The following is a 24907-nucleotide window of genomic DNA, read 5'->3' on the forward strand; positions in this document are numbered from 1 at the left end:
ATGGAGAAATACCCCAGACCCATTCCTTCCTGGATGCTAGAAGATGCAACAGTTACTCTGGGAAGAAGAAGAGCCATTGAAACCAGGAGATATACTCTGAGGATGGCCAGAAGTCACCTTGCTCTATCAGATGTGACAGACCAGCCCAGAGAGCCAGGTCTTGGAGGCAAGGCTGTGTCCCTGGCTCACGCGCTGCAGACAAAAGCATTCCCCATTAAAACCATCCAACACCGTTCGCGCAGCACAGCGTCCCTTCCTCTGAGTCGCTCGAGCAGGCTGCAATTTCGACCTGTGCCAACTGGAGACCCCAGTATAACCAGCTGAATCCAAAGACAGTTTGCAAACCGCATGGCAGCAAACCTCCTACACGCGCTGAAACAAGGCAAGGAGGTAACGGGGACGGCCTGAGCCTCATTCCCGAGGAGCACCAGCACACATCCTCCCAGGCCGGGCATCCTCAAAAGCGGCTGCACTCCTCCAGCAGCTGTTCTCCCAGGCAAGCACTCGTTAACTCTTAACGCTTAATTGTCAATATGGGCATGACATCACTGGCAGCCAATTGACTGCACTAGTGCCCCAAGTTGCTGAGCCCATTCCCCCATGGCCAGAAGCCTTTTCCACTGGCTGTCCCATCAGCCAGGCTTTTAATTTTAAGTGGGGATTTTACGCCCTGAGAATCTTCCTCCCTCCGCAGATACTAATTACTGCTGGTGGATCACTGGCACTCTCTGTTTTCCAGGGTTAGGGCTCAGGACAAGTCTTCCATGGTCTTCCAAATATACTTGATACTTTAACAGTGGCCCCAGCTGGAGTCTTCTGCTCCAAGGAATGCAAACGTTTGGGCATTTTTTTGTAATGGGAGGAAGTAACGGCAGTAAGACTTGATGCTAACACTGTCCCCCGATTGAGGATGCAGAGAGCAGAAACAGAATTGTGCAAACTCAGCATGCAAGAAGTTCAGCTCCAGACAAGCATTTCAGTGGTAAACTGCCATCACAAAAGGCATCCCCTTTCCCTAAGCCACAAAGGACAAAACTTGCTTGGGAAATTTTATCCCTTGTGGAACTTTTTCATCTAGGAGGAAATCTGCCTTTTCAGTGGCAAGAGCCAGGCAGCAGGCATAGCTCCTGCTATACGGCTGCCTCAAATATCTTCCACGTGAAAGGTAGGATCAAGTGCTTCTGGGTGATGTGACAGCACCATGCACTTCAACTTTGCCATGACCTATTTAGATTTCAGACAAATAGCTGCAGATTTCCCCCTCAAAGAGGATAGTCCCAGGGGTGCAGACCCTGACAGGTACTCTGGGACACTAACAGCCAGGCTGCAAATGTAGCAACAACGGGAGTTTTTGTGGAAATCCTTCCTTGCAACTCCTCCCGCAAAGCATCACATCTTCTGAACAGAAGAAGCAGTCCCTTACCACTGTAGGCAGATGTGAGAAAATTAAGCGAGCATTCATATTCCATACATTGGGTTATTGAAGTACCAGCACCACTCAGCCAAATGGCTGCAAGCCGACACGGAGCCAACGGCCCGTGCACTCAGCAAGGGGCAAGCTGGCTGACTACCAGAGCCAGGTCTGGTGTCTAGAAATGTCCAGGGCCAGCACAGTTATTCCTCAGAGATGTTTGGGTCCTGCAAATGAGCTGAGAACAGCCAAGATTGTATGGGCTCCATGCTGGACCTGGGTGACTTTCCCCTTTCCCTAAGCCAGCTCTGCCAAAGCTCCTATTGCTCCAGCCCACGCTACCTCTTGCTAGTCCCATCCCGGAGACCGCAAAAACCCAAATCTCTCTTCCAAGGTGACCAACGCAGAAGATGAACGTGCTACCAGGATCTGATCCTCAAACCTCCTTTTCACCCCAAGCCCGTTTTCATTGCCTCTGCCCAAGCTGAGAGCTCAGCTCTCCCGGTGCACTTGGAAGCTCTGCCCAAACGTGCAAAAAAAAAAATCTCACAGCAGCGCAACACACGGCCACAAGTCCTCAGGGCACCGCCTGAGCCCAGCGGAGTAGAAAGCCAGGGGGAAAACAAGTTGAAGTACGTGGACGAGAGCAAATCCTGATGCAGGTACCTGCCTCACAGGAGGCACAGGTGGACCAGCTCAAACACAACGACACCTCCAGCTGAGGACAAATCACCAGATAACACTGAACGACCCCTGGCGTGTTTCACGCTGCAACACACGCCAAGAAGAACAGTTTCTTCCAGCTTTTACAGGAGAAGAACCCCAAACCTTTGGAGCCTTCCAAACAAAGGAAGCTCACCGGGATCCCAATGCAAACAAGCTACCTTAAAAACCCAGCTCCCAAAAGCCGTGCCCGGGAGGCAGGCGAAACGCTCCTTAAGTCACGCCGCCCGCCCGGCAGAGCGGCAGCCCCGCGGCCGCGCTCCCAGGCCCGGCTGCAGCCGGGGCTCCCGGCGCGGGGCGGCCGCGGCCCCGCCGGCTGCGGGCCGGGGGGGGCGGCGCGGCCCCGGCCCCGCCGGGCGATGCTGCTGCTGCGGCACTTACTATTTTGCCCACCTCCATGGTGGCGGCCGCCGCTCCCAGCCGCGACGAGGAGCCGGCCGGCAAAGCCCGCAGCGCGGCGAGGAGACGGAGCCCCCTCGGCTCGGCGCTCCGAGGCTCGGCGGCTCAACGCGGCTCGGCGGATCGCATGGTGGCGGCGCCGCTGGGCTGGAAGCGCCGGCGCCCGGCGAGCAGGGAGCAGCGGGGCCAGCCCGGCGGCTGCGGGCGCCTGGCGAGGCAGCGGCGAGCTGGAAGGTTCTGCTGCAAGCAAAGGCGGGGTGAAGGCGACAGAGCGCGCGCAGACGCGCGCACCCACCGGGGGCGGCACAACCCCTCCAGCGAGGCAGGCGGCAACGAGGCGGCCGCCGAGGTGCAGCGAACCGAGCTGCCGAGACGAGGAGGAGGGAGAGTGGAGCCTGGCTGCTGCTGCGCTTTGAATAACAAAAGGGCTCCTCCGCCCCAGCGCCGCTCCGGCCCCGCAGCTGCCGGGGAGCGCGCCTGCGTGCGCGCGCCGGGGCGCGGCCCCGCGCGGGGGGGGGGGTCCCCCCGCCCGCGCGCGCCGCCGCCAGCGCCCCAGCAAGTGTTTTCGGGGGCAGCAACAAGTGCTTGTGGAGGCAGAAGAAAATGCCCAAAGGCACCTGGCTCGGCCCCATCTCCTGCCCCAGTTCTTTGCTCTCCGGGTGCTGGAGGGGAACCTCCACCTGAGGGTTTGGCCAGTGGCCTGCACACAGTCTCCTTGGGATACGGGTCCGCTGGCTGCAAGCTCAGTTGCAACCAAAAAGCGCTTAGACTGGCACAGTGAATGAGTCTACCCTTCATGTTGCAGGTGCATCGCACTGACCAGCCGCGTAGCCTTTTCCCAGGGCTCAGAGCAGCGAATACCTCCTCCCACCTGCCGTGAGACAGGCAGACAGGAGGCAATGCAATAGCAGATAAATTTGGCCCAACTGCTACCAATGTTTTTCGGAAAGAAGGCACAACAGATCTATTATTCTTCAAATGCCCTAAAAGCACACCCAAAGCAGGTGGGAATAAAAGCATCCCATCACTAAAATGCAGCTTAGAAACTTCAGAGCCCTAAGAAAAAATGCTCTTGTGGTGCTAGCCTGGACTAACATAATCATCCCCCTGGATTATTAGAGTCTAGTCTCAGCTCAGCCACTTACTAAGGGATGGTCACTGGCCTGTAAATTACCCTTCTTAGTAAGATAATGGGATCCCATAGCCCATGCACACTGCAGGGACCCAAGGGGGATAGCATGGAAATAGGCATCTCTCCCTTAAAAGCGCAGCAGGCCTGGGAGAGCTGGCCAGTTTTCCTAAACGCCGCAGCACACACACGGTAGAGAGCACAGAGCACCGGGCGCAGGCGACGTGTGCGCTGCTGCTTATCAAAGACCCGGCTCTGCTCTGTCTCCGCTTCTTGATCCTGCCGCGACACCTCTCTTTGCAGCCAGCTGATGGCTAACTGGGCGGTGTTAGGGTCTCTCCTGCGAAGAACAAGTTTTGGCAAGAACACCAGGAGAGAACTGCCCAGGCCGTATGACTTACCTAAGTTAACTGGGTTGCACTAACAGTCTTACACAAAAGGCAGTCATTTTTCTTCAGCTTTTGCTGGACCTGAGGTACAGTCTGATTGCAAATAGGGCTAATTTTTTACGCCTTAGCCACAATGCACGTTCTTCCAATGCACACATTGTTCTCAACTTGCAGACAGCTTTAGGCCTGAGAAAAGCATCTCGGTGAGCAATTTCTAGCTAGCAAGAAGCCTACCCATTATGCCTCATAAGTAAATCTCAGTAACTTTTATCTATGCATTATAGCTGAAGACTGAATGGCATCCTTCGCCATTTGATTCAGCCGCAATTGCTGTGGCCCACCTGGCTGCTTTGCTGTACTTTGTGCACAGTCCTATTTTAAAGCAAATACTCTTCTGAAAATTGATGTCGTCAGGAATCTGCTGGGAACTAGTCCAAGCTCAAGTCCTAAAGATATCTACAAACTTGCAAGGTGATCACAACCTTTAGGGACAATCTCAGCCCACTGCTTACCACTGCAGCCTGCTTTACAAAATAATAACTGGCACCCGTTGGCTGGAATAAACTCCCAGGATTCAGGAAAGCTGCTCCATAGTGGGAACGCTATGGCCCCTTTCCTCTTAAAGCTTCCAGAGCGAAAGATGTGAGCCTGGTCCTACTTGCTCAGCCCTCCAGTGTGTAACATAGTGACCCTCCCCCCCCCCCCCCCCAAGTTCTTCCTTGGCTAACGGGACCGTGCATCTTGCCTAAAACACTAGAATTAATTAATTAAATGTCAGCTTGGTTTAGTATTGTTGCAAGCTAGATGCCACAAGTGCTGCTTGACTTTCTATCCCAGGTCCCATCACATAGCACGCTCTCCTCCGGGGAATGCAGCCCATGCTTTCCAGAGCACCCTGCCTGCAGCTTTTGCAGCTGGGAAGCTCCAAGAGGCCACAGCCCTGCAATTAGCACTTGGTTGCAAGGTTTTAATGCCTCGTTTGCAGGCACAGAGACCTTAAGGCATGTATGCAAAGAGCACCCCCCCCCCCCAAGGCACATCTGAAAACAGAGAGAATGTGCTCAAATAATTTGGAACAAAACCCAGTCCCCCACCACACTAGGACACATGTAGGATGGATGTGAATTTTCCTATTAGGTAACCTATATGGGAAATATGTCCCTTTCAAAATAAGTTGCAGGATCCATTCTTTAGCCATACTTACTGGCAATGCCCTGTAATATCATCAAAACCCTTGTACACGTCCCTTTCTGTGTGCATCCACAGAGCACGCAAGCTGCTCCCCCCACGCTGCAGGCTCCCTGTGTTTTATCTCCTGCTGATGGCCTTACATGCAGGCTTTGTGCTCCAGAGATTCCTTTTTAATCCCACAGTGCCCTCCAACAGGGCAGTTATCATAAAGCATTTCATAACAAATTAAGTCAGCTTGTTATTGTTAACCCCTCTTTTTCAAAATAAAGGTTTCCTACCAGTTCCCTCCTGAGCTAAACAGCTCATCTGTCTTTACAGCCAGTTCAGAGAGAAGAAGGCAGATACAGATCCAGGAGCAAGATGCCCCGAGCAGTGCCAGGCATTCCCCTGCAGCATCTGGGCACAGCAGTGGCCACCCCATGCTGCTGCCAGCCCAGAGTCAAAAACTGGGGCCCAGCATGCACCCAGCTGAGCATCTGCCAAGCCTCTGCTCCACCAACACCACAAGGCAGCAGATCTAAGGAGGAGACAATCCTGGACAGAGATTTTACCTCTCCGCAAGCGCTCTGAAGGCAAAGCACTTCCCAGGCACCTCCTTGCAGTGTGCAGGTCTGGAGCGCAGCAAAGGGACCTTCAAACTGTGCTTGCTGGTGGAACGAGGAAGGAGGAAGGAAGACCACATTTCTGGACACTGATTCCAGTGAGGGAAGCAAGGGGACACTCTGAGAGTGGGAAATCGCACCCAGAGGGAGGAGACAAAGTCTGTCCGCATGGGTGGACTTCCCTCTAATGTGCCTGAGACAAAAGCCAAAGCCCGATTACAGACTCTTCGCCTTGGATGCTACAAGATTATTGCCATTGTAGAAGTTCCAGTTCCCAAGACTATTTAGGGAGACCAGCTGAATTTGATCCTTGTCTCCCTCTTGTTTCCAGGAACTCCAAGAACTGCGCACCTATCCGCCATGAAATGTCTTCCCAGGTCAAACCAACAACACAGCGCTACCGTAAAGCTGGTGGCAGGGTAAAGAGTGAGAGGTTGAAGGCCTGAAAAGCTGGTAGAGCCTGGACATGTAAGTCTTGGGCTTGTGCACCCTGGCCACAGTTGTTGCTTGTTTCCCCTCATCTGAGCCACTGGGTGATAACAAAGAAGAGAGATTGTGAAGGCTATTAGAAAGCACTCAAAGGAAAGAGCTGGAGAGATTAAAGTCCATACAACTTCACAGCAAGGAGGGGTCTTCAAAAGCTCTTTGGCTAAAGGGCAAAAATAAGAACCAAGGCAGCTACAGAAAAGTCTAAATTCAAGGCAATTTAGGAAGGGTCCCCAGAACAAGGAGAAAACCGAGTTTCTCAAGGATAAACAAAGCTCCTCTCCCAAAGCTAAAAAAATTAAACCGAGAGCAAGAGCAGGAAGGCAGTGTGCCTGACCAAGCGAGGGGCTCAGAAGGGACCACAAGATCAGCGCGAACTGCAAGGGCAAATTAGACTGATAAATACATCATGAAATGCTGTACCTCTCGCCTGGGGAAGCAGGGCCATGGCCAGTGCTGGACCGTCCCAGGGGAAAGGGAAGGATGCGCACTAAAGAGAGCACAGGATCCCTCTGCGTTGGGCACTCTCCCTTTTTATGGGGCCTTTTTCTAAAATTCGTACCTCCCACCAGAGCAGCCAAGAGGGGCAAACACAAAGAAGGAGCAAGGAACCCAAGAGGCCAAACCGTGCGGAGAGTCAACCTGCCAATGAGTGCAGAGAAGGTTGCGTTTCAGACCTTTTCCCCTGCTGATCTGGTTTTTATAATGGCTTTCTATAATGAAAATAAGTCTGTAACATGTTTAGAAAGTCCTGAGCATGCGATGCTCTAACATTGCATTTCCACCAGCAAGTTAAGCTGTTGTAAACCATCACTGCTGCTGGCAAAAGCAGCACCACTTTCTCCCCCGGCCTTCCCCTTGGGCTGGGGCAGGCGCTCGCGCGGCCATCTGGAGTAACGTTTTGGAGAACTCACCCAGGACGAAACTAAATTGTTTTTTTTGTTGGGCTAGGCTAAATCCAGATGAGTTCCCTGATGAGGTTCACCACACAGCCGCAAAGAAGTATTTGTGCTCGCACAGCAGGGGCGTGGGGGGAGCAAGTGGCCGTGGGCATGGGGCACCACCTCCTCCAGGGTCAGAGCCCGCTGGTGCCTCTGCACAAGCTGTAGGGCAGGATGGTTATTCTCAGGGCCTCTCATAAAGATGCTGAAGTGCTGAGGCACAAATCTCCTGCCTTTTTTGCAGATTTAGCAGCATCAGCTGGGCTTTCAGCACAGATTCCTTGAAGTGCTATACATATAAAGCAATTTTATGCTTAACTCGCTAGCCTGAGGCACAGCGCAGATCCACCTAAGGTTGTGCAAGGATAAGTGAACCTGCGCTAAATCTCTGGCAGTTTGCACGCACATGTGCATGCACACACACATTCACATGCAGGCAAATACACAGCCCTGCGTGACAGTGGGGGGACGTCAGGGGTAAAGCTTTACCAGCAGAGACGAGTGTGCAACCTTGCAGCTGTTTACTATGCCTCTCCCCCTCCTCTGTTAGTGCTGGGTACAGATAAATTGATGAGCCTGCTACAGCCTTGGAGAGCAGTGCTTACGCTTTTAGCAGCATCTGTGCTTAGCTCCATTAGGCTCAATCCCGCTGCTGGCAACCCAGCCAGGGCCACTGCAGCAGAAGGCAGGGTGTGGGTTATATATAGAGTGCCCCAGTTATCCTCAATGTTGCAGGTGTACATGCAAGGCGACACACTTTATTTCAAGGCTGGAGAAACCTTCCTTTCCAGAACATGCCCAGCAAATTAGGAAGTGCTTCAGTAGGACCAGCCCTAAAAAGCCTCGACATCTCCCTTTCAGGGCTGATGTTCTCTAGTTAGGATGCTGCAAATGCTCTTGCGAAGGAACACAGCTGCAGGTGGGAAGGGGAGCACTGGATGAGCACTGGAGAGAAACCACCTGAAGGTGATGCTCTGACTGATGAAAATGTCTGGGCATCAAGGGCAGAGCAGGCAAAAGCCCACTGGACAGCTGCAGCAGGAGGGGAGAGGGAGACACTGTGGATGCCCCTTGGGACTGGCTTCAGCGTGCCTTTGCCAGCCCAGAAAGGCAGGGTACCCTGCCTTCCCCAACCCAGTTCATGCTACTGCTTTGGGAGTTCTCATATGCCCTTGGTGGGGACCGGTGTGCAAGTTGTGACCTTCTACCGCAGCGAACAGGGAAAGCAAAGACACCGCTGCTTCCTCGGAGAAATTTGGGGGGACGCAGGCCCCTCGCCTCACCCTGCCACCTCGGCTCCCAAGCTGCAAGGCAGCTCTGCCACCGCCAGCCTCTCCTTCCTTCCAGCAGCTCCAACCAGCTGCTGCCATCTCCGCACATCTGCTCTCCCTCCAGCTGAAGTGGTCTCCTTGGTCCTCCTGGACCATACAGCGCTAACCTTTGTAATTCCCACTCCCGCTGCTGTAGGGACAGGGCAGCACACTTGGGTTTCCAAAAGCCTCACAAGAGATGTAATGACAAACACGCGAACATAAGGGTTCTGTCGTGGCAGCAGACCTGCCCATTTCCATCCTCCCCAGCGGGCCAAGAGAAAGCGGGGAAACCCCTCTGTGGCTTGTGCTGGGCTGCAAATCCCTTTGCTGAGCTCAGAGACCCTTTACAATATCATGGAAAAATCCTCAGTCCTCCTGTCTCCCAGATGCAGCTCAGCTATTATCCTGCAAACTGCTCAAATGACACACGCGGTTCAGATCAGGATGGATGAGGGGGCCAATTCCCACCAAAATAAAGGGAACTAGGCATAAAGGGTCTTGGCAAATGTGGCTTTTGTCATTACAGCCAGTTTGACCAGGTTAGTCAGGTGATGATCTAGAAGTCACTTTATCTTATTGGTTTCACATTTCTTGCTTTTATTTTTTTTGAGCGGATCTCCACCTAAGCTCATGCTCTAAGAGAAGATGAAGTGGAAAGCCAGGTCCACTTTGCTACAGGAACTTTCCAAAAGTTCTCCTGTTTCTCTTCTTTCCCACTGTTCATTTTACCAGGTCTAAAAATACCCTGAAGCCTTTTAAAACCTTCTTCTCTTGCAGCCTCCTCCCTCCTTGATGACTAATAATATCTGTCACTCCCTCTTGATCTTTCTATATTTCTCAAGTCTTCCCAGAGAGAAGAGAACCAAAATGGAGTAGTGCCTTCAAAATGAGAACAACCCATGGAATCACAGTGCATCCATTGCAATATTTTCCATCTGATTCTTCATCCTCTTTGAATCTGGATGAAATCCCTCCTCTGTCCCTGCCATGAGCATGAGGGGGACCTGCCCTTGCCCAAGGCTCACTTATATTCACCTGGCCTTACACGGGCTTGAAGCTGTATTTACACTTCAGGTTGCTTCTGTGTGCAAGGACAGCAACTGTCATCGCTGCATTGTGAGTTGCCACTCAAATTATTTTTCCTCGAGGGATGCAATTACTTCCAGATGCATAAGTGTACGAGCTGTTTAAACCAATCTTCCCAAAGCATCTCTCTTCGCTCATGATTAGGACAACATTTCAACTACTGCTGTCCTGGACTGATCGGCAGGCCTTGAGATCCTGCCCCACAAGCTAGTGGCATGATAACCTGCTACAGCACCTTTCAGGGACTGGGACTCCAGGATCTGGAAACGGGTTTTCAGAGCTCTTAAAATTATTGGAAAAAGATGAAATGGTGTTTTGTGAAGCATGTGGCAAGGCCTGACTTGGACTCCCAGCTGCCAAATGCCAACTGTTCCCGTGTACAGCTGTGAGTGGAAGACCCCTGTGGAAACAGGTGCTGTGCAGAGCTCAGCCCAGCCTCCGCACAGCGGCCGTCACGAGGGACGTGGCAGAGCACCGGCACAGCCGACGGCTTCATGGAAATGCTCCCTGGCACGACTGCCTTCCTCAGTCCTGCTGGGTCGTATCAGGAGCCATGTGCATCCCCCGAGGCACGTAACCGCTGTAAATCCACAAGTCGGATGTCACATGAAGTCCTCTCCCTGAAAACCCTACATGCTCCAGAATGATATTTAAAGTAGAACAGCAGGTTCAGTGGACAACTACTGAGTATATATAACACTCTTTGCTTTGTATTTTTCAGGCTTCAGCTATTTTAAGCATATCTCCTGAGTCGAAGGGGTGGCAGTTACTCGCTCTGCATTTACAGTAGCGTGGGTTGGGTAGGATGTAACATCAAAGTATTTATTATACTAGATTTAATTTCCAGTCCACAGAGCCTGGTGGTCACCTCCGGCTGTGCAAAAAGCATTGGCTGAATTTTGATATTTCAGAAGAAGGAAGTGAAAAGCCAGCCACCAGGGTATATTTGTAATACTGTGATTTAAAGGAAAAACTCAACTTATACTGAGTATGTTTGGTGTTTGTGGCAATTTTTTTTTTTAAACTGAATTGGGAGATCAGATCATCTTAACACAGAAGAACTTCAAATGTGAATATTGGACACAAATTCTTCCACCCTTTCAAATCCTCCAGTAAGAGATTCTTGTCCTGCAGACAAGCATTCAACAGACTGCCTACACATAACTGCTCATAAATTCACTGGGGGAGCACTTGTTCTCCTTTATGCATTGGGGTAGATGTGGGAACAGAACAATTCAGAGGATCTGCCTGAGGTCAGCAGGCATCTCTCCTCTTTGAACTATGGGCTTGTACTACAGTCCAGCCAAAACTTTCCAGGGTCATCTCACACCGAGGTGCTACTGTGATCTTCAGCCTTCCAGAAGCGATCCGGCAATGAACATACTTTGGAAAATCCTATGCCCATTAACACTGGCAACGTAAAAAAATATTCAGGAAATCTTCACAATCCTGGTGGATGAGCTGCTTTCAATAACAAATCTGCACTAGAGGTGAAGCACTTTGGAACAAGATTTCAAAGGTATTTGGGTGCTCCAACACTTCTGAAAATCTCACTGAACTACTAGCATCCAAACACCATTGCAAAACTTGACTTCATAAAATATCCTCCTCAGAGCAGAACTTATGAATAAGCTCAACACAATTCTGAAATCTTTTTAATGCTACCATGTGAAACAGAGGGGGAAAAAAGAAGTCGGTTTTAAGTGGGCACAGGTCCAGATCTAGCTGGCTGTATGAACACTTGTGTGGGCACAGGATTTCCCACCTAGCCCTATGCCACTCTCAAGGTGCTCCGAACCTTGTGGTTTGGACTAGCAAGGTTTGTCGGTGAAAGTCTAGGAATGCGGCCCTTCCAGATCTCCCAAAGCAGAAGATAAATCAAGTGCTCCAGGTTTGCAAAAAATGAGAATACTCAGGTGATTGACGGGCAGAAGCAAAGCAGCAAAGAGCTGCTATCTCTCCGCTCTCAGCCCGCGAGAGCTGTAAGTGCTCCAGGCTTGGGCACCCCCTCCTAGTATCGTGTAGCATGGGCAGGGAGCCCAACCACATTATTACTGCAGCCTTACAGGAAGCTGCCTTGTTGGGCTGTCAATATAGAGATTTTTCCTTTTTTTTTTTTTTTAAATAAATAATACAGCCACACTTTGTGCTACAGTTATTGATCCTTTGTTATTTTTAGCTCCTTGTTCAATCTGTACCCATTCTTACTACAGCTACAGCATCAGCTTCGTGTAAAATCACTCAGATGGCAGCTGCAAACAGGGCCAATTCAAGGTTAGCAGGAATTCTTGGGCAGCAACTCTGCTAAGGCACCTGTATGAAAAATGCAAGCAGGAAAGAGATAGGAAAAATAAATAGCATCCTCCACACTTGTTCCCCCAACAGTCCTGCTACGGTTGCAAGGAGACAGGCAGATCCTCCCCTCCAAAACTGTGGGCTCAGAGCAAAACAGACTCCTGCTCCCCACCTGGGGCAAAGCAGTGAGTTGCAAGGAGATGTGCCCACAGGACCGGCCCGGCCCCACTGACTCCAGAACAAACCAGCAGCGTGCTGCTTTTGCAGAAATACAGTCTGCAACGCTTTGGATGCGCGTAGTTATGAGAGAAAGTGGGTGCCTACTTAGAGGAAAGCACGCAAGCTTGGCAGATAACCAGTACTGGTCACTGTCACCCAACCCCAGAGACAGGAAAGTGGAAACCAGTTTCCAAGCTACTGCAACATCCTACTTGTTCAGAGCTACCCTCACGGGCAGTTATTTCTTCTTTTCCAGTCGCACCTCATGCTAACTTCTGAAATCATCTCAGCCTGATGTTACTTTTATGCTGTCCCTACAGCTTTCACTTAGAGCCCTCCAAGCTCTGCCAGACTTGAGTTATGAAGCGATATAAAAGACAAATGGGGAAGGTAACAATTTAAGTGCTTGAGCCAAAAGCATGGCAGTCAGTAGCAACAATAACAAATGGATGTAACTGAATTATGGCAGGGGGACATAAAACTGCACACTTAACTTCAGCTAACATGCACGTGACCACTTTGTCATCGCTTGCAGATGTCTCTTGTGTTCCCTGCGTCCCCATCCACATGTGTAGGTAACCTCGAATCCCTTGTCAGCTCCAGCAGAGGCTCACACTCTTCCTCTGTACAAATACAGCCTGTTCCACACAATGGACTGGTTTATTTATTTGCTTTCTTCTTGTAAGCACAAGGCTGACACTATCAAGACAAGCAAAACACCCTGAGAGGGAAATATGGGTTAGCAAAGTTCATAAATATGCTACTAAAACATCAGCATTGTGCTCACCACTCTAATTTTTGCTGCCCTCATCAGGCAGCTCTGCAAATCTGGCAGCGCTACAGTGCTGTAGACCTTCTTTGTTGTGACACGCATTATTTCTGAGGCTGACATTAGCTGAGCTGAGTGACTTCTTGATCACCCACTTCCTTACAAACCCCAGAGGTTTACTTGGATAGATGCTCTTATCCAGAAATCAATGGCTTCTACTTTGTCCTCACTTCTCCACTTTGCAATCCCTCCACAATTGGATTATTGCCATAAATTATTCAGGAAATAGTCAATAAAACATGGCTCTCATAAATTTCCTTTTAAAGCCCTTAAATTCTGCCTCAGATGCACCTGCTTCATTTCATCCCTGCACCTGTGGGCAGAGGAAGGTGACTTGCTGAAGACTTCACCTGAAGTAAGGCTGGTGGCTGAGGAGTGCTGGAGATGGAGAAGTGCCAAAAAGGAGTAGCTTTAGCATGCATTCAGGGAGCAGCTCAGCTGTCCCTTAGAGTCACAAACAAGAGTTTTAGATTAGAAATGGCAGGTTGTTGATCCCTTGCTAACTAATAGCTGTTCTTCACATGTCCTGTGGCAAAGGCTGGGTTACTTCCACAAACCTGCCAAGGTGCCTCCCTGCAGCAAACAGACTGAGGACGTCAAGACCCTGGGAAAGCTCCCTAGTCTGAGCAGTTGCCGACTGCTATGTGGCTCTGCCACCGTCCCTCGTGTGAACCGGCAAGTTTGCGCTGCCTTCGGCTGCTGGTGCACGCTCTGCTTTCTCTGGTATTCCTTCAAAGGCGCTTCGGGGCCCCGTGGCCAGGGGCCAGGGGGATCAGCACCAGCCCCTGCCTCCCCTGCAGCGTGACCCCCTCCTCTTCCAGCACATGCTGCTCTCAGGCAAGAGCTAAACACAGGAACCATCCTCATCCCAACAAGATCAAATCTGGGCATTCATTTCTGCATCACTTTCCTCACTGCTTTTATCCAAAAATATTCATGGGTTTAGATCTCACCTTCAGCCTGAGCTAGTCTCCTCCACCTCCCAAACCTCTCTTATAGAAGACCTTCAGACTGGCCCATCAGAGGGATCATTTTGATTACCTACTTCTTTCTGCTGGTCCTTTGAGTTAAGACTTGAAAACCAGGTGGCAACCCTTGCTTTTTGTACTACGCTTCAGCTGAACACACAGTCACAACCTGAACGACCCCCTGCTCCAGGCACAGCATAGGAATTTCTCCCACCATTCCCTGAGCATTATTTCAATACAGAACCAAAAAAACAGGAGAGAAGGTGGCTGAGTCAATGCTCAAACAGATCTCCAGTCTGACAGACACACACTGCTCCTGGCACCTACAAAAATCTACGTAAATGTTAACAGATTTGTGACATCTGCATAACAAATGAGCTACAAATAGACTCGTCTGAAATGAAATCATCCAGTGCAACTGGTCGGGTTAGGAAAAGGTGCAGGGACCGTTTTTACTGCTGCTCGAGAAGGTGCTCCACCCAACAGTGGAGAGCCAGTGGCCAAAGGCTGCGCGGCTCGTACACCGTGCCAGGCAGTGCCTGCAACTTGGAAAGTAGTGCTAGAGGAACAGGGAGGACTTCAGATGCTAGGCTTGTTTCTAACTAACAGGCAAAGGCAAAAGTATTCATAGGAAATAGGCAACATATTTACAGCCCCAGGAAAGCTTCCTGTTCTAAGAATATTCATATTTAACTGGACCAGATGGCTTAGATCTCAGATAGACCTGCTTTGTATAGCATGGAGTTAAGGTGAGAGAGAAAAAGGAGAAACCAAACCTCTAGACAGGACAGTCTGTCAGTGTGAAATGCTATGACACTGCACACTGGAATTCAACACTTACCACGAAAGGGGTCTGAAAAGACAGTTCACTGTCAGCAGTTTCAGAAGAACCTGTGCAACGTCAAGAGCAGCACTTCTAGCCAAAATGAAGGGCTGGTAACTCCTCCGGCAGACCTGGGGATTGCTCAGAGAGAGACTGCCGGGTTTGTTTTGCTATTTCAAAACTGCTCCACAGTCCAGAGCATCTAAACCAACGTGAGCAGCAGGATTCACTGCCTGCATCAACATGGCCTGATTACAGTGTTTAAAGATTGCTCATAACAATACTGCCTCCTTCTCTGAGTTTGCTCCCTAAAGGTTTTCCACTTTCTTTGGTATACTAGGCCATTTTCCAGCTCTCACACTCTCCAACTCAGCCATGGAGACCGCTTTCTGTTTCTGTCTCCAAGAAAGCTGCTTCCCAAGAGTGCTGCTTCTGATCTCGGAAGATCTGGAAGTCATCTTCAAGCTTCTGGACTGTAGATGGTTGGAGGAAGACATTGCAGAGTAGATACAGAAAAAAAAAAAAAGCATAGATTAGTGGTCTAGGAACAAAAAAGAGTCAGATCTTGGCTCTGTCTTCAGCTGAGCCACCAAACAACTGTGTGCACGGGCATATCTTAAATCTTTGTGCTTCAGCCTCTCTACCTCCAAAAGAGACATGAAGACTCACCTCCTTCATTAGAGACTGCACAAGCCAGCTGAAGGTTTGGAAAATGCTGGGCCTTCGTCAGCTAGAAGGTGAGGCAGAAATGCAGAGTGTTCTAACTCCCCGGAAGCAAAAAGCCAAGCAGGGAAAAAGATTAAACTTCTCAGCCAGTGAGAGCCAATGTGATCAATATGCTATTTCAGTTCAAAGGGAAAATGGCAAACAAATCTAATTGATTTCAAAATGGTAGTTAAAAATAGCTTCCAATGCTTTCCCACTACTCGAATACCTAACATTCTGCTATTCTTCCACCTGTGTTTTTCTTCTGGTGTTATACTCTCTTTTTCCCCTTGTTGCTGTGTGAAAAAACCACAAATACAATTAGTTATCCCAGCTGATTAAGAGTAGGTCTGCCTATGCAGAATGTGAAGCCAAGTGCACAGCATAAGCAATTAGAAAATAGTCCTCTCATTGCCTTTTGGTGAACAGAAGAATTGGCAGGTATTAACAGACAGAAAGGTGCCCTGAGGATGTCACAACGTGGGAAGAGATGGCTCCGACCAGGTGATCTGGGTAGCCAGGGGCGCTTTATGTGCTGCAAGCCTACTCTTTAAAAATCACTAACGCTCCCAGGAGAGCCCTGGAGGCCCGGAGTGATCTGGAAATGCGGCAAGGGTCTGAACACAACCGCTCTTTTCCACTCTGTGAGTGGTGCTGTTTTGCTTTTTAATACCCACCCCTGCTTAAACAAAACCAGGAATTACATGCATGCTGGAAATAAATAGTGACTAGGAAATAATATCCGGTGTCTGTACCCACTCACTTCTCTTGCAGCAAGGAAGAAACTCACTGCCAGAGTCCAAACCTCTTCTGCAGGGAAGAAGTGACATTAATAATTAATAAATGCTATTTGGTGCTTGCATAGAACCTAAGCCTAGAGGCCACAGAGGTCTGTAATGCACTTCAGTGGGACCGAGCTCCGTCACGCTGTGCAGCAGGATGGGTATCCTGTGATCCCCTGGGGTTTCAGAAACCAGGGTGCCACTTCATAGACAAGTTAAGCAATTAGTGCAAGGCACAGCAGGAGCCTCCACTGAACTGGGACCTAGCTCTGCATCTCCACTGCAGTCCCCAAACCCCAGTCCCAGGGTCCTCTCCTCGTACTCCTCCAAGGCTACCAAGCTTTGTGGATGTGTGCTATGTGCTGCTGCCAGTTGTAACCAAAGAGCTCGGCAGCATCTGATGTATAATTCATATGGCTCAGCTAACAGCGCAGCAACATCAAGGTGGCCCCATCCTCCTGCCCGAGGTACTCCAGAGCTTGCCAGCATACAGCAGTCCAAGTGCACAGCATTGCTTCTCCAAACCCCTCTGCTGCCACAGCTCACGATCCAATCCTTCAAAAGAGCTGCTACTTTGAAATGGCAACTTGAGGGGATGGGGGGAGCAAACAGTTCAGAGAAGCCAACAGCTCATAAGAAATTCAGCTCCATGGTTCGGCAAAGGGGCACTCTGCATGCTAAGAGAGCAGCTAGAGGAATGAAACACATCTTTAGAAGAGAGCTGCCTCGAAGCTAACGCATTGATCCTTCCCTCGTGGGGGACCCAGAGATGATGCTGGCCTGATCTGGCCTTGCTCCATCAGGGCAAGCACACTGTGCTCTCCTCAAATTGTTTCCCAGGCTACATATTGCAGGAACTCTCATCCTTTTCAGCATAATTTTTCCTTTCGATAATACTCTTCAGCTAAGCAGGCTTCTCTCCTGATGCCCATTCCCTGTGCAAAGGAGCAGACACTTTCAAGAAGACAGAGGAGGAAAAAGGAGTATTTTGTGGCAGATACACAATCGGAGAAAAAAAACCATATGGGACAACAGTCTTGCTCTGGTATGTAAGTGCAAGCGTTCCTCATGCTCTTTTAAAAGTACCATGGGGCCACGCTCTCCACGTTCGATACCCCCTCTCCTCTCTTGCTCCCACGCTTTGGGGGACGCCCACCTCAGGTGAAGCTGAACATAGGAGGTAAGCGACTTTTCGGAGCAGAGCAGAATTATTTGCCCGATTGTAAGCAGAATTATTTGGCATCATGTGCGTTCACTGGACAGGATGTGCTTGTTTGTTTGCTAAAAGTCAGAAAAGCACATCAGAGGCATGTTGGTGCCAGAGCAGGGATCTCCACAGAGGATCCAGGGTGGAGTATGAAGTAATTTGAGCAAACAACTGAGGTGGAAAAATCCCAACATATATAAAGGAAACTTTGTTTCACATGTTTTATTGCTTAAGGACTGGGCAATCACAGGCCCGATTCCCTGCAACAGGCTACAAAGTCCCTTCCTGAGATCTAAATATTAGTTTTACTCATTTTTCTTTTTCTAAAACAAATAAACACTGCTGGCCTGGAACTTGTACTAGTGATCCATTTTATTTACCCAGCCCGGGAAGAAAGGGATATACTGTAACGCTCATACCAGCTCTGAGACCGCTGCTGGAGAGGAACAGAAAATGAAAACCTTGCTCCGGGCGTGGAAAACACGTCTGTGCCATCCAGCAGGATGTGGAAAATGGATTAGAGGCACTTGGACTTCACGCAGACAAAGAGAGAGAAGCAGCTCCAGCCGGGAGCCTCTCCAGCAGCCGGAAGGGTGACGACCCGGTGCCGGGAGCTGCTGGCGGTCCAAGGCTCACCCGCTGGGCAGTCTGACGCTGGCGCTGGCAGGGAGAAGCAGCAAGGGCTGGCCTGTGGGGGAGGTTCGGGGGCTTGCACCCGCTCCTTGCCTCCTCCACTCAGTGACGCAGTAATTGCAACCTCGGCAGATCCCATCTGGCGGCAGGAAGGCTGCGGATGGAGTTAGGGAGGAAGGAAGCAACGCTTCTCCCCGTGGTATGGGAGATGGGGATAGCCCACCTTGGTTGCAGCCCTGCTGGGGCACAGCAGCACTACCCTAACCCCGTCTGTGACTGCTAGGCAGGGCAGCACAAGGGCTTTGTGCACACTGAAGATGCAGCTGCCCCGCACTGCCACGGGACATGGCCTTAGGGAGAGTGAAGCGGGATGCAGAGGGATCAGCAGCATCTCCATGTGTTTCAGGGTATCAGACAGTTTAATGCAAGAGAGAAATCTCTGCTTTCCAAGGCAAATCATAGCATCTTCAGTATGCATGATACTGTCACGTACTGCTGACAGCCATCCTGCCCATCCTGCAGGCCAGGCGCTGCAGTCGGACCAGCACAATAGACACGATGCCAAAAAGATTAGGTGTCTGTTAGGGAAAGAGAAAATGTGCTTCTGGCTACGTATCAACAGCTGACCTCAAAATGAAATGTAAGCAAGCACCTCTTTCCAAAACTATCAATCGTCCTACATTGTGATACAGCACTAGTAGTAGCAAACAAGCCATGTGCAGAGCCTCAGGCTTGCTCTCCTAACTAGCATGCCTATTTGGATATCTGTCCTCTTTCACATTTCTCTGGGCTAAAGTCCTGGAGATGGCAATAAGAGGTGCAGCCAGTGCAGTGAAGCCCTGAAGTTCTCAAAAGTACTTGAAACCAACCAAATTAATTTTTTTAAAGCAGTTCAACAGCAAGGTGTCAAACGCTCCAAGACCGTGACACAGAGCCAGCCCAGCATGTGGAAGTCCCTGCCGCGGGGTTGCAACAAGGCCCTATCACACTGGGCGTCCTTACACCAAGAACATGCTCCACCGGAAGGTGACACAGCTGATCAGCGTGACTCAGTGACAAGAGGTCTTATGAAAGCCATTGGGTGTCAGCCAGCTTCTCAGTCTCAGAAGCAGCAGCGATCAGACTTTTCCAGCTAAGGCTACATGGTTAACTGTATGAGCTGCAGGCACAGAGATTGTGGGAAAACAGACCTGAGTGCGTCCACGGAGAAAAAGTGCCTGCTGCGTGTTCCCACTGTGGTCAGGGAACAGGGACGTTATGTACAGTTTTGGATAAATAAACATGATTGTGCTCAAAATCTGCTGGCTCATATAATCAGAAATAACCCTGAAAAGCCCTAAACACAGCTGAGCTACTGAGGCCAAAGGACCAACAGCCCCCTGCACCATCCCCAAGTGCTCCCTGGCGAGGGAGAGAGAAACAGAAATCCTCCTGTAGATACAGCAGAGAATTTGCAGAGCTCTTCTACCCAGAAGAGCACAGTAGAAATTCGGCAGTGTACACACCAGGAGCTGTCCCCTGTAATGGGATAAAAAATACAGGTGAGAAATACACCTCCGAGGATATAGGAACCGGCTTCACATGCGCTCACTTTTGCCAAGGTGAGCAGAGAGGCTCTGCAGCCTGCTCTGCGGAGCGCCTCTCACCGCAAGTAGCAGCTTTTCTGTGGTGAGGCAGACCCCCAGGGTGACCCAGCCGTCACCGCTTTCATGTTCTGTAGGGGTTTTAATTTCTTGTGGGTGCAAGTTATCTATTTTAGAATTAATGGGAAACATTACTAGAAACAAACTTGGCAACTTCATCCTTCTAAGTATCAGATAGGAGCTGTTAGTTTGTAACATTTCTGCAATGTGGAAAAATCACTTTTTCATCCTGCCGATGTAAAGAGCAGCTGGATAAATAGAGGACACTTGTTCCTCTAGCTAGCAATCCCGGCCGAAAAGGGAAGAAGGCAGACCGAAATCATAAAAAAACGACGATGTAATGTACAGAACCTGGCTGATTGCCATTTTCATGTGATGGCTGATTAAAAGAAAGAATTGGTTCAGATTTGGCCTGAGATGCATTTTCCTGGCAAAGAAAAAGAGAAATCAGTTGGAATGCCGCTGTAGGCATCTTTAACGAAACCACAGCAACAGAAGAGGAGCAGACCTATACGACCCACCGCTGCTGGGTGAGGCGGCTAGCCCTGCTCGGATCACTCAGCCAGCAGACTTGGCTCACTTGGCTCGACAGACCACTCAGGCCCCCATTTCACGCCAGGGTCCTAGGTGGACCCATGCCCATGATACCTACTTCCCACCCTGTTCCCAAGATGCAGCCATGGAATGCACATATATGGTATTTAAGTCATATGGTCTTAATTGCGAAGTCTATGTAGCATATACATAATTATACACCTCTTCTGTGAGAGAGCAGAGCAGGTCCTCCTGGGACACCCCATGCCCTAGGGGTCTGAGATACCACTAGCAGGTGGGAAATATGTGTCAAACTCTCTGAGCAGAGGAAGGGAATGGAGCAGGAATGCACTGAGTGAACACTTTTCCCTGGCTTTGCAAAGCTAGCTCTGAAATTTCATTTAGCCAAAACCCCATGCATTTGACCACAGTCAGAATCAGAAATAATTTTGAGAGTACAAAAATCACAGATTTTGACAGCCAAATTGTTCTCTCCTTTTTGCTCTGGTTTATTCATGACTGCTGCACAGCGCAGCAGTCATGAGCGCAGCTAGCAGAGCAGCGAACAGAGGCAGCAGTTTGTGCAGTAGTTCGCACAAAAGGACACCAGAAGACAAGAAGGCACCTTCATTTCCAATCCTCATAGCGTATGCTTCCTCAGATATGGTCATGATATGCCGCAGAGCACGTTCTGTAGTAGCCGTCGGAGCTGATGCATCAGCTGTGTCTGAAGCTTCGACCCAGGCAGACCCTGTGACATCAGATGCAGCTCTACAGGTCTCCGGCTGCAGGGAGTGCTTGGGACCTTCTGTGAGATGCTGGGCTGGCAGTCAGCTCTCTTGCAGAAGGTGTGCTGTTGTTGACGAGCTGTTAGGTAAAGGACTTATGGGAAGAAGTCGGTAGGCCGCGTAGCATCCGAGAAGATGAGCAAGAGATAGACAGAGTATTCTCCGAGAATACTCTGCTCCAGGAGTCCCAACTGCCCACAGCAGTGGAGTTGCTGGAGGGCTCTATGCCATGTGAAACGGTGCATCATAACACTGTTGAAGAAGGCTGGAAACTGGTCACTTCTTCTAGGAGGAGAAAGGCTCTTGCTTCTCCTCAACATTTGCATTTGAGGAACAGGTTTAGCGCCCTCCAGGCTGAGGAGGAGCTGGGCATGGCTTCAAGGGAAGTAACTGGCCCTACAGATTCTGCGCCATGCAGGCACATCTGGAAGAAGCGGCGAGTGATTGTTGTGGGTGACTCCCTGCTGCAGGGGACAGAGGCACCTCTCTGCCGACCTGACCTCTTGTCCAGAGAGGTTTGCTGCCTGCCAGGGGCTCGAATAAGAGAGGTCATGGAAAGACTGCCAAGGCTTGTCCATGCATCAGACTACTACCCTCTGCTGCTCTTCCCTGTGGGCACTAATGATACCAAGGGCAAATTGGAAACCATCAAACAGGATTTCAGAGCTCTGGGCATGGTGGTCAAGGGTCTGGGAGCCCAGGTCATTTTCTCCTCAGTCCTGCCTGTGAGGGGGAAGGATGGGAGGAGGAGTAGACGGATTTTCCAAGTTAAACAACTGGCTGTATTGCTGGTGTTGGCAACAGGGTTTTGGTTTCTATGACCATGGGACCCTGTTTGAAGATTGACAGCTGATGTGGAGAGATGGAATCCACCTCACCAAGCAGGGCATACGTGTCTTTGCCAACAGATTGGCCAGCCTGGTAAGGAGGGCTTTAAACTAGGCAAGATGGGGGAAGGGGACAGTTAGAGAGAGAGAGTAGCCAGCAAAACACCGCTCAAGTCAGGATGCCTCCAGTGGGTGCGTGCAGTCGGGGAAGTGTGCATGGGACATGGCTCTGGAGGATCCTCTTGCACCCCTCCTGAGAAACCTGCATGTTCGATTGCCTCTCTGAAATGCCTGTACGCCAATGCATGCAGCATGGGGAAGAAACAGGAAGAATTAGAGATCTGAGTGCGGTGACAGGGCCATGATCTCATTACAATTACAGAGACATGGTAGGATAGCTTGCATGCCTGGAATGTGCAATGTGCTCTATAGGACCCTGCTTGAGCAGGGGGGTTGGACCAGATGATCTCCATAGGTCCCTTCCAGCCTCGGCCGTTCTGTGATTCTGTGATCTTGTACAGAGGAAGTTTCATTTTCAGCCCCAGTGGGCAGGAACCGAAATCACTTGCCATTTTGTTTGAACTCCTAGTTCTCCAACCTGGCAGCTTGTAGCAAATACCTGTCTGTCCTCCTCAAGCTGTTATCACAATCTCTGCAGCTTCAGTCAACAATGATGACACATACATGGAGCTCTTCTGCTAAACCAGCCAACACTGAAATATAAAATACCACCACCTGCATGGTTGAGTTAGGTTCAGAGCCAGAGACATCCTAGGGCAAATGGAAGCATCTCATCTCTTCTCAGAGGAAATATTTGAGACTCCCTGCGGACCTTGCTGGATTCAGCTGCCCTGACGTTTTGACGTTTCCTTTGTGACCAAGGGGATCTGAAATGTCAGGCTCTTCAAAAATAAGAGCTTAGGCTTCAGCAAATTCTTAGCAAATCGGAGGTTACTGAAAATAAAGGCATGGATGAGAGAATTCACGCTCTTAGAAAGCCAGACAGAGCTCCGCAGAAAGGACACACAGCAGAAGTATTTACTGCTGGAGCTCAGCCAGTAATAGAGGACTCCCTCACAAGGACTCCCCAAACTCCACATTAGACAACCCCATCCCCTGCTGTGATTGAAGTCAGAATAAAGTAGGGAAGAAATCTCCTAACACCTGACAGAAGGCTTAAGCCCACAGTCAGTTTGAGTGTATTAGGAATAAAATAAAGAAGAAAGAAGATGCACTCCAACTGGAATACAGGACGTGTCTCCTAGCTTGGCATTTGTAATCTTTTCAAACTTGGACATCTCAGTTAAAAAAATAAAATCGGAATGCATAAGCAAAGACTATCCCTATTTCTAGCTGCGACTCCTCCCCTGTGTATTTGGCTTCCCAGATGACTTAGTAATGCAAGGCACTTCTTTTTGAGCTATAAAAAGAGCCCAAGTGGTACTGCAATAACCGGGAACACAAACAAGAGGATAGCGCACACTAAGACCAGGCAGCGTGAGCTCTGCTGGGGCTGAAGGGGAGGTGTAACCACAAATCAAGGCCAAGAATATCTCATCAGAAATCCCAGGACAAATGAATCCAAGAGCAGGTCTTATTTAACCCAAGTCCTCAGCTAACATCACCTTTTTAAGGGCGCACAAGGAGGGAGAGCTGAGGGGCACATCCCTCAGACTGCTGAGCACCAAATCTTTTGGGGTTTCACCTAGCAGCACCAGCAGCTTTGCTATCTCAACAGTCAGCTGTGATGAACAGCGTGACAGCACTGCTCAGAGCGATACCCGCTCACTCAACCCCCAAAGGGGTCTCGAAGCACAGCCTCGTGCTGAGTGCCAGTCACAGAAACATAGACCAGAGCAAGGCAAGGTCAGAACGCCACGTGAAGAGGCTGCAAAGATGGAGAGAAGATCTAACAAAAAAGCTGCTCTGGTGAGTGACGCCAGGACAACGAGCCCACAGTGCTTCTCACACAACATGCCTCCTGCAGAAAGATTAGACAAGCCTCCCTAATAACTACAGGCTGAATCCCACCTTCCCATCCTCCGACTCTTCCCCAAACCATTAGCATTACCTTTGTCTTATCTGGATTAAGCTCCCGCCAGCTTGCACTCATTATACCCAAGCCTTGGCTGGGCACTTGCAAAGCTGAGCACTTTCTGGGCTGGAGCTGATGACAGCGACACAGAGCCCTGGCTCCTTAAAACATCCTCTGTGCAGTCTCCCAGGTTATTCCACTGCCCCTTGTGACTCTCCTGTACAAGGAATGGCAAAGGTCTAGCTTTACGATGTACTGCATGTAACACCCTGAGGAGCGGCCGAGCTGTTACCCCAAACCCAGGTCTCAGCTCCCAGAGCCATGACGGTGTGTTGGGAAACGCACATAGCCCAGTGCACGCTCAGCACGCTGCCAGCATCCAGGGTCGACGCTACTGCTAACAAACCCGGAGTATGATGCCTCCTTCTGGAACCTCATATAAGGAACGAGGCCACACCAAAAGGCAACACTTCACTCCCCAGTGTGGGTGGGTCAACATAAAGCTATGGCCAACTATGTGAATCAAAAATGGGGCCTCCTTCCATGAAGAGAGGCCTTACTGACTTAGCCTGTGTCAGCCCGTTGCCATCTGCAGGCTGGGGACAACCCAAGAGGCGCTGTGGAGTCGTCACCACTCCACATCAGAGCCATGTCCCTGCCAACCTTACTTGGGTAAGGACAGGCAGAGACGGAGCAGTAACTGAAGAAGCTGTAAGCATCCAGAGACTGATTCCTGAAGGGGTTAACAACCTCATCTCACACCAGATCCACTGCTCTCCAGCTGGGTATTACTAGCTATGCAAGTTACAGATAATAGAATTACACTAGAAATGTCACAAAACTCAGAAATATGTACCTTTGCCCTTTCCAGACAAGTATTTACCTCCACAAAAGCAGTCAAACCTTGCTGACGCTGCAGAAACATTTCGTTCCCATTTGTGAAGTAAAC

At 50.0% G+C, this 24907-nt stretch overlaps 1 protein-coding gene across 2 annotated transcripts in view; it reads right to left on the minus strand.

Moving 5' to 3' along the window:
* HIP1 (huntingtin interacting protein 1) overlaps nt 1-24907 on the minus strand; it is an 81679-nt gene that overhangs the window by 43406 nt on the left and 13366 nt on the right. The window contains exon 1 of one of the 2 annotated variants that reach the window (XM_068909630.1): nt 2516-3020. The exons of the other annotated variant lie outside the window; for it this stretch is intronic. Coding sequence (XP_068765731.1) covers nt 2516-2533 — 18 coding nt within the window. The 5' untranslated portion in view covers nt 2534-3020. Of the gene's footprint in view, nt 1-2515; nt 3021-24907 lie in introns of those variants that run through there. 2 annotated transcript variants of the gene reach the window in all.

Source organism: Struthio camelus, chromosome 16, assembly GCF_040807025.1.
Source record: "Struthio camelus isolate bStrCam1 chromosome 16, bStrCam1.hap1, whole genome shotgun sequence".
NCBI classification, from domain to species: Eukaryota; Metazoa; Chordata; class Aves; order Struthioniformes; family Struthionidae; genus Struthio; species Struthio camelus.